The 14,232-nt window shown below is 44.6% G+C and overlaps 1 protein-coding gene across 2 annotated transcripts in view; it reads left to right on the plus strand.

The window, feature by feature from the left end:
- Positions 1-14,232, plus strand: part of IFT43 (intraflagellar transport 43) — a 39,392-nt gene that overhangs the window by 4,681 nt on the left and 20,479 nt on the right. For both annotated transcript variants that reach the window (XM_015865156.2, XM_015865157.2), the window contains one exon: positions 7,888-7,955. In XM_015865156.2, coding sequence (XP_015720642.1) covers positions 7,888-7,955 — 68 coding nt within the window. The remainder of the gene's footprint in view (positions 1-7,887; positions 7,956-14,232) is intronic.

Raw genomic sequence — 14,232 nt, forward strand, 5'->3', positions numbered from 1 at the left:
ATCTTCTGTTCCTGTTGCTGACAATTTTTTGTCTTATTATCTGGCGGCTACTCTTGTCAGCTGCTGCTTCATATACTCAGATCACGGACCTGTGTGTGGCCACTGAAGAGGCATTCTGTTTTCTTTTAAAAATCAAGACAGAGAGTAGCTGATGGATCACAGAACCTGACTGAGCCTACATGTGCTGTCCACTGTGCTTAGCTTACTCCCACAACATGAAAACTTGTTTTAAGAGATTATGAAGTCTCACTGGTGCCCCAGAGAAAGCCAGCCAGTAGTAACAGGTTTATGTGCTTGTATATTTCCTGTAAGTCTTTCCTGGCTTGAGTAGCTCTTTGTATATGTTAGATATTTAAAGCATCCTTTCCCATGTTCTCATTGTTTCTGCTGAAGCACCAACTCTGTAGTAGTGTAGTAGTTCAAAGCCAGGTTGGATGGAGCCCTGGGCAGCTTGCTCTAGTATTAGATATGAAGGTTGGTGGCCCTGAATGTGGTGGGAAGGGGGTTGGAGCTTGATAGTCCTTGAGGTCCCTTCCAACCCAACCATTCTGTGATTCTATTAGTCATTGACAGATGCCTCAGGACTATACCCAGAGCACTTCTAAAAATCAGGCAGAGACTTCCTGCAAATGGGTATTATTTGGGGAACTACTTACCCAATAGCATTTTTTCATAGTAATTGGTTTAAACTTTCTTATTTATTTATGTATTACCTCAGTGAACCCAGTTCTTACAGTTGTTTAACTGGAACTAATTCTTCCTTCCATACAATGCCCTAATTCCTAGCTTCTGAGGAGCTGCTGTACTGAGTGGTGGCTGGTCTCATGCTGCAGGCACCTTTTTGCTCCTGGCTGCACAACTTCATTAAAACAACTAAACTGATTTGACTTCCACATGAACAATTGTTATTGCTTCAGGGGTGGTGTGCAGTGGTGCTTGGCAAGGAGATTTTCCTTAGTATGTAGTGATCCCTTCTCTGAAACCACTCCTATCTGGATAGCTCCTGTATACTTTATTCAAGCTTATGCTCCTAAGCAGCACAGTCGTGCTTGAAAGTGTTTTTCCATTTGTAAGTGCCTGTGAAGGGTAACAAAATGGTTAACTGAGCATTCAGAAATCTGACTGATCAGTAGCCTGCGTGTAGCTTTTAATACTTATATGTTTAAAATGCCTACTTCTATTAATTTTATCATAGCCCCCCTTCCAAACCAATTACTAGCAGAACTTTATGTTGTGTGATCCAAAACTGTTTAGTTGCAGTATATTCCTCCCTTAGTCATTGCCTGGCCAAGCTGAAATACTTGGCTCCTTGAATCATGTCCGAAGTTGGCCCCTTTGTCCTTCTGATGGCTCACGTAACCCTTTTCTGAACTCCCTTTGGGCTGTGCTGAGTGTTACAATCTGAGCTCTTCCTGGATTCAGTCCCTTTCCTCTTGCTGCTCTGAAGTCTGCGCCTGCCAGAATATCAGCAAACTCCCAATTGGTGTCATTGATGTGATCGTACCTGCTGAAGTCCTGCTCTCTGTCCGGCCTCCTGTTCAGAGACTTGTTTTGCATCCCCTGGCAAACCACTCATCTCACATCTGAATTTTTGCCAGTTGAGTCACTCATTTGTCTGTGCCTTCCAAAGCTGCCTGGGACATTAAGCCAAAGGCCGCAAGGCTGATCAATGGTATAAGAAAAGGGTGTATCCTCATATCTTAGTTAATTTGCGGAGGCAGAATAAGCAGGAGGAGTACGAAAGTGGCTGAGAGCCAAGATTTTTTGCTGGGTTCTCTTCCTGGTTTTGCCACTGATTTGCTTTAGGGTCTTGGAGATGTCCCTTCTTGAATTTGCTTTAGCCCCCGTTTAAAGGAGGGATAGAAATTCACATAGGAAAATTGTGGGGATTCCCAAAACACAAATCCATAGAGAGACACCTTGCCCTTACAGCAAAATCAGTATTTTAGCCCATTGTAGGCCCCTGCCATGTGTAGCGTGCAGGTGATGTGAGGTAGGGCTGGGAATTTGTTAAGCTGATAGAAAGTGGCTGGGAACTGTAATGTGTCTGGAACCCTGCTGTCCTGTGGAGTTCTGGCACCTCTCAGAGCCATGGGAGAGCAGGTTCTTCCACCATCCTGGTGCTTTGCCAGGGATGGATGTGCTAGTTTTGATGTAGAAGCCACATGTTTTACACACAAATTCAGAGTTCAAACCTGCCATAATCTTTCTAAGCTGGAAGATATTGATTTTATTGCCCTCTTCCTCCTGAAATATCATCAAGTCCCGTTTCTTGCTGCGAGCTGTTCTGGGTATGAGAAGGCTCTCAGTCCCTTCTCTTGAAGTGTCTCTGTTTTGCAGAAGGGAACTGGAAACAATCTTGGGCTGCAGGAAAGGACTTTGTAACTGAAGGCAGTAACATTTGAGCAGAGAGACATCTGTTCTAGGGCTAATGAATCCACCTGGGACCTTGTCTTATAGCTCTGTTTTGGTAGACCTGCCATAGGTAGTCTTGAAGTCCTGTACTGGGGGAGAACACCTGATTTTGGACCCCTAATGAGGTGATTGGTGACATCTGTGCCTCCTAGTCACTCAAAATTTGATGACATGCTTTAAGGCAACAACTGCAAAGAAGAAATGAGGATCTGATCTCTCCAGAGGAGCAGCCAAGTCCTTCTGTAGTTCTAGATCCCAGTGCTTTTAAAATGGTTTGAATGGGGGAAAAAAATGGGCTGTTGCCTTTTAGATTAAGAAGACATGTCAAGAACAAAAGTTTCCAGTAAATGTTTGTTGGAGGAACAGCTATTGAAGTTTTAAGTGGCTGAAATATGAAGCCAATTGCAGACCTGTGTTGCTGAGTGACCCAGTTTGGTGAGGTTATATCATTGCAACCTAAAATACAGGTCAGATGATGCAGGGACCCCCCCCCCCGATGAGAAGCAGCCTGCACCAGCTGTGCAGCGCTGAGCTGTGGCACAGCCTGGTTACCAGAAGTAAGTAAAGCTAGACTGTTTACAGAGTGGAGCTGACTCACATGAATCCTACTTGCAGGTGTGTCTGCACCTGTGGTGTAGACATGGCCTTGGGCTTTATGTGATCAGGGCCTTTAATCAGAGCGGTATTTTCCTAACCCAGTTCTTACCCAAGCACAGTGGTTGGCATCGAGCTCCAAACTCATTCCGTTGTCTGATCTGGCCTCAGTCTGCCTTGCAGGCACTCCTATAGTGGTCTTCCCCACATTTCTTGCCCATTACTTAGACATGTGGAACTGAGGATCCAAACGCTGGTTGCTGTCATCCCTTGCTTACTGGGGGCCTTTATGCAAAAACAATGACCCTGTTTCAGGCACTGTCCAGCCACTCTAGTCCAGAGAGTTCATGACTTAAGAAGACGTGTATAGTTCTAGTGCAGCCTCTTAAAACCCTTTTTGGATCGATTACTTGCGTGACAGTAAGATCTAGAGAACCGTGGTGAATGACTGGAACAAAAAGTTCACATTCCAAAGACCCCCGCAGTCTTACTGTGTTGTTTTTCTCTCCAGCATCCTGCTTTTCCCTGTGACCTTCAGCTTGTACAAGAACTCTCACCACAGGAAAACTACTTTTTGAGTATTGTTTGTTACCAGGGTTTTGCCTTCTTAGGTGTTTGGCTGGGAGTGGGATGAACTGGCAGTAGGTAGCTCTTGAAGTGACTGGCATTTCTGAGACCCTGAGAGGGTTCTCAGAGGCAGAATTTCCTTTAGCTGGTTCACATTTTTGATACCCTCCTATATCTGTGTTAGTTCTGGACTGGGCTGAGTACATCCCTGTGTGTCCTAATCTGTCATCTGTTTGAATTCTTTGCGTTATGCTTGTAAACACACTCCACCACCCTCCGAAAGCAGCACTGATGTTTTTTACCTGCTTCCTTTTCCCAAGGATTGCGTCTTTTTCTCCAGTGGCCTTCTGGTTACTTGTAGAGCTGCAGGACTCCCAGCCCATTCCCGGGGACCGCTCGGCTGGAAGTTGGCCAGATTCTCCAGGAGGAATCTCAAAAATGCAGCTGAACTTCTGTTCCCTAATTAGGCCAACTTCCCAATGTGAGCCCCAGCACAGTGTGGCCCAGAGCTCCCCAAGTCCTTCTGCTCCTCTCTCTCATGTACCCCAATTCCCTGGCTGGCAGGGCAGCTATTTTCAACTTCCTTAGGTAATCTCGAGCCTTTTGATGACATCTACTCAAATAGCATTTCTAGTCAGCCACGTTCACCAGCTCTTCCAGGGCTGTCCTTCCTGCTTGGCCACCTTGATGTGGATTATGGGCAAAACCTGAAAATCCCATGGAAAATATTTTTTATTATCAATTTCTCCTTTCCACACATTTATGTCATGCTTCAGGTGCTCCCAAGCCCATCTGAAGGCAGTGGAGGAACTGTAGGAAGGGTGTAGATTGATGTGAATGTGTGTCAGTGTACAGCACAAGGTAAAAGCAAGTGGGTTGAGAGATGTTTACATCTTGGAGGGGAAAGGGGCATGGCCTTGTAACTGTGGTTGTGAGAGGTTCCTACTTGGTAATAGTTTGCTTCTAGAATCAGATTGTTGTGCATTGTTTTCATGCAGAGGAGAGCAATAACTCTTGAGACAAGTGAAGGTGTCACACACTGCAGTATAACAGATTCCTTAGCAAGTGCACGTGCTCCTTAGCCAGAACTGACTGTTGTTTTAGGGCAGAGGTTCTTGTCAGCTATTTAACAAGATGAGCTGTTCCTTCACTTGCTGTGAGAGATGTCAAAATATTTGAAACCCCCCAAGAAATGATTCCATCTCAATAGCCTTTTCCTTTATGAAGAGATGTCAGTGACTGTGAAGAACAACAGACTGCAGAAGAAATGAGAATCCAGTGTTTTCTGTTAGGCACATAAGACATGCAGAAGTCCTTGGAGGAGATGCATTACTTCTACAGTCTGTGGACATGATAAAGAAGGCTAGCAGAGATGGGCCACCTTTTGCCATAATACCAGGTTTGCATACAATAGGGAACAGATCCCTTTTTGATATCATATGTGCTCTGAGATGTGAAAAGACTGTGAATATTGTGCCTGTGTCCTGGTAGGTCCCAACACATCACTGGATCCTCCAGTTAGTTGCTTCCGTGAGAGAAGCTACACCCAGGTAGCTCCTTCCAAGCTGCAGACATGAGCTGACAAGTAGCCTGGAAATTTCTGCCTTAATGAGGAAGCCGGATTAGAATCTTACATCTATCTGATAAGAAAGATCCTGAAGAAGGAGGTAGAATTTCTTCTTTAATGGGAGAGAGATGGGATTGAGGTACGCTGAGCAAGGCCAGTAATTTTCCAAATGGGAGATAAAATCCTGATTATGGTGGTAGTATGAAAGCGTTGGTAAGAGTGCCTGGGAAATCCTGCCTTCGGGAAAATGGCACCAAACTGAATTTCTGAGAAAAAATCAAGTAGGAGATAGAGAACATGGCAACGTGCCTGAAAAAAAGGAGAGTCTGCAGAAACTAAGATAGGGAAAATCTGGAGATAAAGAATTGACAACTCAGGCAGAAAAGCAAGGCACGGTGAGCAAGTGGTTAGTTAATGGTGTGAAACTGACTGAGCAGCAGCAGTTGAGAGAGCACTTTTGTCAGGAGCTGGTGGATTCTGTGTGTTCTGAGCACTAAATCACTTTGGGTGCATAGTTTTGTATAGTGAAACTCTTGCCTTTGATATAGTAGGTAGTACCGACAGGCTCTGATCCTTTTAAAGCCCACAGTCGTTTTCATCAGCAAGACATGTTCAGGAGCGCATTTACTCCTGAATCTTTCATTTCTGCTCTGCTTCCTCTGGCACTGACATTCTTCTCACTTTCTGTGTCAGGCTTGCTTGCAAGCAACTCCTCTACCTGTGACCATATTACGGCAATGCACAACATTGCATTCTCAATTGTAAATTGCATTTTAGAAGTGGGAAAGGTAAGTTTATTTACTTGACAGAAGTGCTTGTGGCGTGTGACCTTATTATGGCACTTTCCAGGCAACTAACAAAGAAAAACTGTTCATTCTCAGCTGACAGGTAACATTGCCTTTCCTGTTGCTAGTGCTCCTGTGGGCAGCTCAAAAAGAATTACCTGATTTATTGCAAGAGGAATAAAAGGGCTGTAGGTGTATGTGAGGTGTTTGTCAGCATCTGCTAGACATTCAGGGCTGCCTGATGTGTATGATCAATGGGGATAGATTATAAAACTGGGAAGACATTGGAACCAAACCCCAAAGTGCAGTGGAGTCGCATCCTGTGCAAGGGCTGGGGCAGCCATTCTCCCCACATGTCAATCTGAAGTATGCACCTTCACTTGTCCTGGAGCTGAAGAAGGCTTTTGGTGATGCAGGAATTAAGTTACCTTAATGCCTTGGAAATGCTGTGTTTTCCCTCAGCCTTACGCCCAGGTTCTTGAGTTACATTTGTGTTCAGGGTGCAAGGCCTGCTGGCTACCAGGGGGATGGTGCAGGGGAAGGAGGGAGAAGGGCTGTTTGCGTGGGAAGGATCGCTGTGGGAGGGAGTGTGTTTTTGAGGTAGGGGTGTGTGTAATGGGAACAGGGATGTTTATGTGGGCACGCACGCCCATATGTGGTGTGTTTTTCCCCATTTTCCTGGGCTTTGGGTGTGTCCAGATCAACTGAATTCAGAATGCTCCTTTTTTGGCACTGTAGCCTCTTCTCTGGTTTGGCATCTTAAGAATCTGGGGAAATCATTGCAAGATCAGAAAACTCCATTCACTTGGGCCCCTGAAGGCTTCACATTCTGTGACATGGTCATTCCAGTCGACTGAGCTCTGTCCCCTGCGGATGAGCCCATATAAGGAGGCTGTTTCCTGCGTTTCACGCTCCCTGCCTGTCCCTCTGCCCTCCTGTGCTCCCTTTGCTGAAGAAAGCTGGTATTTTGGGACTGCAGCTCCTGCCTCATTCCTGCTCCCTGTTTATTTTTGGAGAATGACTATTTTTGCTCCTATCAGGGAGCTATGCAGGGTCGTGCCCCCTCCCTGCAGCAAGCAGTGGCTGCCCCTGGCAGGCTCTCTTCATTTCCCACACTCGCAAACAATGCTTCTGTTTCAAGAAATAAACATGGGAGACCCCTACCATCGGGGGCTGGCTCATCTGTGACAAGAGACAATTTGGCTTTGGCTCAGGTTGGACCCCACCTCATAAGCAAGCTTCCCCTTGTCAGGTCAGAGATCCTCAGGAGTCACCCAGCCAGTTGGCTTTCTTAATAAAAGCTCTGGGAGCTGTATGTCCTCCTTCCCCAGATTAGACTCCTTTGCATTTATCATGTTTTCCCCATTTTTGGACATTATTTTACACAATTATCCTTTTTTTTCTTTTCTTTTTTGGATCATTCCTTCATGAGTCTGTGCAATTGGGCACCATCCACTGAAACAGACTGCCCAGGGGGTGGTGGAGTCATATGTGTGGCACTGAGAGACATGGTTAGTGGGCACAGTGGTGATGGGCTGATGGTTGTGATGGTTGGCCTGGATGATCTTAGTAGACTTAGTAGTCTTTTCCAACCTTAATGATTCTGTGATAATCAGGAGCTCTATAAGCTACATATAAGTATTCATCCACTGGGTTCACCTAATTTCTATTGCTTTCAGCGCTGCATGTTGTGCAGAACACTGAAGCTACCACTGGGTGAGGTGGTTCAGGCAGGGGGCTGGGCCCCAAACTGCAGAAGACATTGGGCAGCTCTCACATGGTGGGCCTGGTATTTGGAAATTCCTGTTATGAGCCCCAAGCTGAATTCTTGTTTTCTTTTTAATAAAAGTATTATATCTCCATCTGCTTGGTAAATTGTTGCCTGAGCATGTGTGGAGCTGCTGTAAGAATTGGCTTGACGGGAGCTGGCTGTAAGGTTTCTCTTTTCTTTTATTGAAGGAACCACCACCTAAACCCCCACGCCGGCAGGGAGGCTGGGCAGTCGATCCTGTAGCGGCGCCTACCAAGTGAGTACTCACCTCTTTCTTTATTAACACGGGCTTCAGCATGGATTAGCTGAATGTCACTGGTTGGGCTTTGGAATTGCAGGCACTGGAAAAGTTTTTTACTTGATCTTGCGGTTGGTGTCTCCAATATCCTTGTAACTCCATGGAACCATTTGAGGTGTTGCTCTTGCTTGGTTCCACTGGCAAATGCTCTGTGTAGATTGACTTGTCTGGGCAATGAAGTGCGTTTACATCGCTGTCTGCAGGAGGCAGTGTATTCCTCACCTGGTATAGTCCAGGTGGGATTCCTGAAAGGAGTCAAGACCATAATAAGGATGTTAAATACAGAAGCTGGGGGTGGGATTTGATTGCCCACATCCTTTCCAGGAGAGTGGCACATGTCAGTGACCCTCTGACAAGTAAATGAACTGTTCAGGATTTAGGGATTATACTTGATGGTAAAGATGACATTTGTTAATGTTTATGTGTGTTGGCTTGTGGTATAATGAAGATGAATGGAGATGGTCTGAGAGAAGAGATGGACGAAAAAATTATTCAGATTGTAGAATGTAGGTTGAAAAGTGAGATTCTTATGAAGAACACCTTAATGAAAGGGAAATACCTGGATATGGTAATAGGATGGGTGTCAGAACTAAGGGACAGTTCAGACCAGAAGGAGATCTCTACCTATTTGTTATTTATTAAGCTGTAAAGTTGCCTTGCTGTTACAGTTGTTGTTCATAGGACTTGAAGGGCTTTGCCACTGAGTGGTGCGAGATTGCTTGTATATATCAAGGCCTTTAGTGCGTGTGTCTGGACATGTGCTTTGGAGACACTGATATTTTCTTTCCTAGAACCTTGGAATGCGACAGCACATCTAGAGACCTGTTACACAGTCACTATTTCCGGGGAGCTGAGGATGATGGTCTACATTCTAGAAAACAATACTAAACTGGGAAAATTATGGCTCTTTCTTTGTCTCTGAAGAATATATCAGCCCTTTGTAGAACCAAGCTGAAGCTTATGGAAATGTGATAGCTGAGAACAAGGGTGAATTGTGTTGCTTAAGAAGAATAAATCATGTAATTGGTGGCTATGTGAGGGACTGGGTAGGAGCTAATTCCGTTATTCAGAGCTGAGCCTAATGTGCCCTGAAGGACAGTGCTCAGGTTCCTAATGTAATGGCACTGTGCTGTGTGCTGCTGTAGGATGTTTTCCATGGTTTAACTTGAGCCTTGTCAGATGTGTTTGGAGCAGTAGTTATCAGCAGTGCTCCTCCAGCATCCCAATTGCATGGGTAATGGATATACCAGATGCTTGGAGTAAACACTCCAGTGAGGTTAGAAGCAGAACAGGAGCTAGAGGACTGCAGACCTTTCTACCTGTAAGACCCTGTCCAGTGGGACGTAAGATAAGACATGCCCCTTGCTCATTCATGCCTATGGCATTGTGTCATACTTGACAGCATTCTCTTCCTTTGTATTAGGAGCTTTTATGGAATAAATTTTATGCAGAGAAGCTTTGCTCTGACATTCTTTAGTTGTAGGAGGGAAGAGGCTTTTGTACAGCTCTTCCCCTGTCATTTCTTTCCTTCAGCTGCAGATTCTTCATAGGCTGATCTCTTTTCCTTTCCCTCAGAGAAGCCTGAGATGCTGGCCTGTAAGGCTGTCCTTGTGACATATCCCAGAGTTGAACCTTCATGTGAAAAGTCTGAGTCATCGGCTGATGTCATACCAGTGCTGCTGTAGCTTTCTTGTTTCTGTTTTCTCAGGCTTTATCTCCCCACAGCTTTTCCACCAATTTGACTCTGTTTGGAAGACCATCAAGTCATTGCTCCAATTTCACTGGGGTAGATATAGATACACTAGAGTAACATGCTTCTTTTAAAATATCTGATGCTGCTATGAAGGACTCTTATGCCAATGTAACTCACCTACAGTTGGAAGTATATTACTTCAAGTAATTTTGTTTAAGTAATTTTGTGCTGACAGCAATACATTCTGTGATATTTTGCTTATAAAGCAAGGGTGAGCAAAGCTACTGCAGTAAGATTTTCTGTGCTGTGTGACTATATTTTGGGTCAGATGGAAAACTGCAGCCACTTGGGAAAGTCTTGTCTCTGTGTGTGCATCGTTCTCTTCCTTATTTGAGGTATAAACTTTTCGTTCTGCCAGTTAAAACTGCATACTTATTGCTTTCCCTGCAGGGATATTTTAACTCTTTTTTGCTGTATTTCTAGTTCCAAGTTTTATTTTGAAATGATTACTTGAAATTGTTCTCTGTGTTTCCACTGGGTACACGTTGAAGTAGAATTTCATTTGCAGTGTGTTTTTCTCTCTTTGCTGTTCCCTCCTCAGCCCTTACCCATCCAGCTCTTGTCATACCAAGGTGAACTTCCACGTATTTTCATCATCTTGCTGATTCCTTCCATTAGACTTGCACTGTCTCAGACTATTGCAAGTCAGGAAGAGGAGGAGAGCCCGTAACAGTTTCCAGTCTGTAATTAGTTTTAAAATTAATTTGCACAGATTGTGTATGAGGAAGAGAAAGTAATTTTGGCGCGAGATATGGGTAATGGTGAGGACTGTAGGTAAGTTTCTGAGCAAACCTTCAGACTTGCCCTCTGCCATCAGCAAATAAATGGTGCAAAGTAACAATACAATAATCTTTATTTTTGCTTACTGATGGAGCTCTCTGCAACAGTACATGCTGTGGATTGTACAGAGCAGTTCTCTATGAGAAGAGGCAAACCCATTGCTGCCCCAGCAATATTCGAGCCCCAGTGTTACAGGAAAAAGGGGCCCAGGCAAGAACCAAGGCAGCTGCTTGGAGCCTAGCACCCTGCTGGCATTACATAAATAACAGTAATTACAGATGGTTTTATGCTAGAGAAGCATCGCTCCAACCACTGGATGGAGCTCAAGTGCCATTCTGAAAGCTGTACTGATGTCCTTAATAACATCACTGTTGACATTTGTGTCAAGCAAGGGAAGGTTTTATTGTCAGGTTATCTCATGCTTTGGAAGGAAGAAGCACAGAGTGCCTGCCAATGGGAGAAGGAAAAAGAAAGTCATTTTTGCATACTGGTGGGGATTTGACAAAGGAGAGATCCTTCGAAGAGCCATTTAATTTCAGGTTCTGCTGATCTCACCTATCTGACTTTCCTTATATCCTACTTTCCTTATATAATTTCCTTCATTTTTCTTCCTGTAAGTATGTTTTCTGTTTGTTTGCTTTTTTTGATCCCACATGTCTCCTTTCTTCCACACGGATCCTGGTGTTTTAGCAACAGGTGCTTCAGCCACAACCAAAATTTCTTTTTTTCTGACTGCTTGGTCATACAGAATTGGAATAATTGGGGCTTATGTAGGTGAATGACCAGATCTGTTTTGGAACAGATGTGCTGGTACAGTGTCCAGAAATGCTTTTCACAGGAAGATAAATATCAAGGCCCTGTAAGAAGGAAGGGGATGCAGTTGGGGTGACCTTTAGAGCAGAATGGCACTGATAACTCAACTTTTGTGTAGACATCATTAAGGGCTCTGGAGGTTGGGCAATGGTGAGATTGCACCCTGGAGCTGGAGGAAAGTTATTTAAGAGATTAAGGTTTTTTATGATTTAAGGTCTCTAGAGCTAACTAAAGTTAAAAACCTCCTGTTTCAAGAAGATGGGCTTAACCTATCCTGTGTTGTATCTATATGAGATGACCCTCAAGAGTGCCTGGTTTATAGAACCTCTGGCCATCCCTGTCTTACAAGTGGGAGTAGTAAAGTGCTCACAAGTTTCTCTATCTCACATGGCAGGGAAAAGCTTGTGCCATTGTGTCTGCCCTCTACTCCTAGCCCAGCAATGCTGAGATAAATCTTGGGCTAGCCTTCTGTATGACACTGCCATGTTAGGAGCAGAGCCAAGCTCCCGGTGGTGGGAAAAACAGCAGTGTCCCTCTGCATCTTACCACCCTCTGTGGTTGTCTTCAGTGATGTGAAGTGTATAGGTACAAAGGATCGAGGCTACCAAGGGAGGGGGCACAACTGCGAAGGAGAAGATAGAACAGGAAGTCTGATTAAGTTTTGTCTTGAAGTGTCTGTTTTTGGGTTTGTCCCTGCATTGATCTGCAAGGGAATGAGGCAAGTAATAGCCCCTTGGGGACCTTCAGGACTTTCCTCTCAATGTCAGCCGTCATTTTCAATCACCCTCTCCCTCCCAGCCATTAATTTTGGCCCAGGATCATGGGGACTTGTCCATCTATCACTCCTAATTGACACTAAATGATCTGTCAGTTTATTGATGAACGGCAGGAGTGGAATTGTCACAATATATTTTACTTTCTAACAACTCCTCCTGACAATTTTACCTTGTCCATCTCACTCTCCTCACATAAATCTCCATTGGCCTCTCATTCCTTCTCTTGGGCTGTTCTGGTGCCAGCCGCCTCCATGCCATCGGCACGCATCAAGGACATCAAGATGGCGGTACGCTGCAGTGTGTAGACCTGGGCTGGGCTTTTTCTTCTTTCTCTCTCACTCTTTTTTTTTTTTTTTTCTGTTTTAATAAGCTGGATGTTCCAGGAATGCTAACAGGCTCTTGTCCTCTTGTCCCTCCATGTCATTGCTGGGGTGAGCTCTCCTTGGTGTTTCTGTTTAGACTCAGTAAAGATAACTGGCAGAAAATTGAAACTCCCTTAAAGACAGAAGAGTCATCTGAGAATCCCTCAGTACCATCACTGTGATGGGGGATTTTTTCCTTTTAATCCTGTACAGTGTGACTAGCAAGGGTTTCCAGCAAAGGGAAAATTCTAGACTTAAGCCCATACCTGTCTTTGCAGTGCCCAGAGGAGCCTGCAAAACGAGTTGGGCTTTTTTTCTTTGTTTTTTAAGCTATTTTTCTGCTTATTTTTTTTCTTTATTAGTGAAGTTTTCTTTGTCTTTTTCCTGAAAGACAGTGGACAACTGAAGAAGCAGAAGGGCTGTAGAGTCTCGCTCCCTTAGGAAATGGAAAACGGAGCCTGCACAACAAAAGCAGGATATTTGACATTTTGGTAGCAGTCCGTGTAAGCTGCTGAGGTGGCAAAGTGTGCTCAGGGTGCAGTCTCATATATATATATATATTATTTTTTTTTGATTGAAAGCAAAGCATTTTCCTACCTTAGTTCTCTGCATCTCCAGGGAATTTACCAGCACCTCCAGGGAAGACCATACTTGCTGTCCCAAATAGTTTGAGCTTAAAGAAACAAAGCACTCTTGAAGACCACGTGCAACTTGGAACTCTTTTGTATCTGTCGAAGCCAAGGCTCAAAACTTGTCTGGCCTATTTAGGTCACCTCTGAACTGACTGTGAAGTGTGGCTTAATCCAGTTTACCTGTGGAAAGAGAACTAAGGTGACCTTGATGTACTTGTTTGCCCCTATTTCCCCTTGCCCCCCCCCTTTTCCCATATAACCCCTATACTATTCTCAGGTTCTTAACCCAAGTTCTTTAGATACCATTTTTCAAGAAGACATGGCTTTGGATGACAATACAAGATGGCACTTGTGCCTATTTTGTCTGAGTTTTTATGTTGTTGTTGGGGTTTTTTTTGTAATGTTTTCACTGACACAAGTCAGAAGACTTTGGCCAGGTCCTTCAGAATTTGGAGTTTGTTTTCTGTTGTGGCATGTGGGGAAAAAACAAACAAACCCCAAACCCAGCTTCTTTGTCTTTGCATTCTTGTTCCATTTCCTTTAGCAGTTGGATTTTCTGTAATCATGAGGATCAGAAATGTGTGTTTCTCTTTAAATGGGAACTGAAGTGCTCCTGTAACCCCATTTGATGTGAGAGTTGGCCCCGGTGCTCACTGGAGACTGAGGATGTGATCTCTTGGACAGGAGCCCCCGTTCTCAGGGAACAAAGCCGTGTGGTGGATACCTCCAGAAGCTGCAGCGCTGTTTTCCCACACAGCAGGAATTTGTGTTGAGTGTTGTTGTTTTTTCTGTTGCTCAGTGGGAGCTCAGAGCAGCTCTGCTGGTCGGCTCTTTACCAGCAACTGGATTGGGGCACCCTGGGAACATCTGTTGTGGGGATGATGCTGTGAGTAGGCTGAGGCTCAGCAGCCCTGTGAACTGTATCTGTCTGCTTGTTCTCTTGTGCCAGTTCCTAAAGCCTGCTTGCCAGAGCTTTCTTCCTTTCTTATTTCTGTTAAGACATGAGAAAAACAGCGTTTCTGCTACAGATTGGCTAGTGCCTCATACGCCCATGTCAGCTGGAGCTGTTTAGTTTAGTGTCTGTCACATCATAGGATCACAGAAATGCTTGGCTTAGAG

This window comes from Coturnix japonica, chromosome 5 (genome assembly GCF_001577835.2).
Source record: "Coturnix japonica isolate 7356 chromosome 5, Coturnix japonica 2.1, whole genome shotgun sequence".
NCBI lineage: Eukaryota > Metazoa > Chordata > Aves > Galliformes > Phasianidae > Coturnix > Coturnix japonica.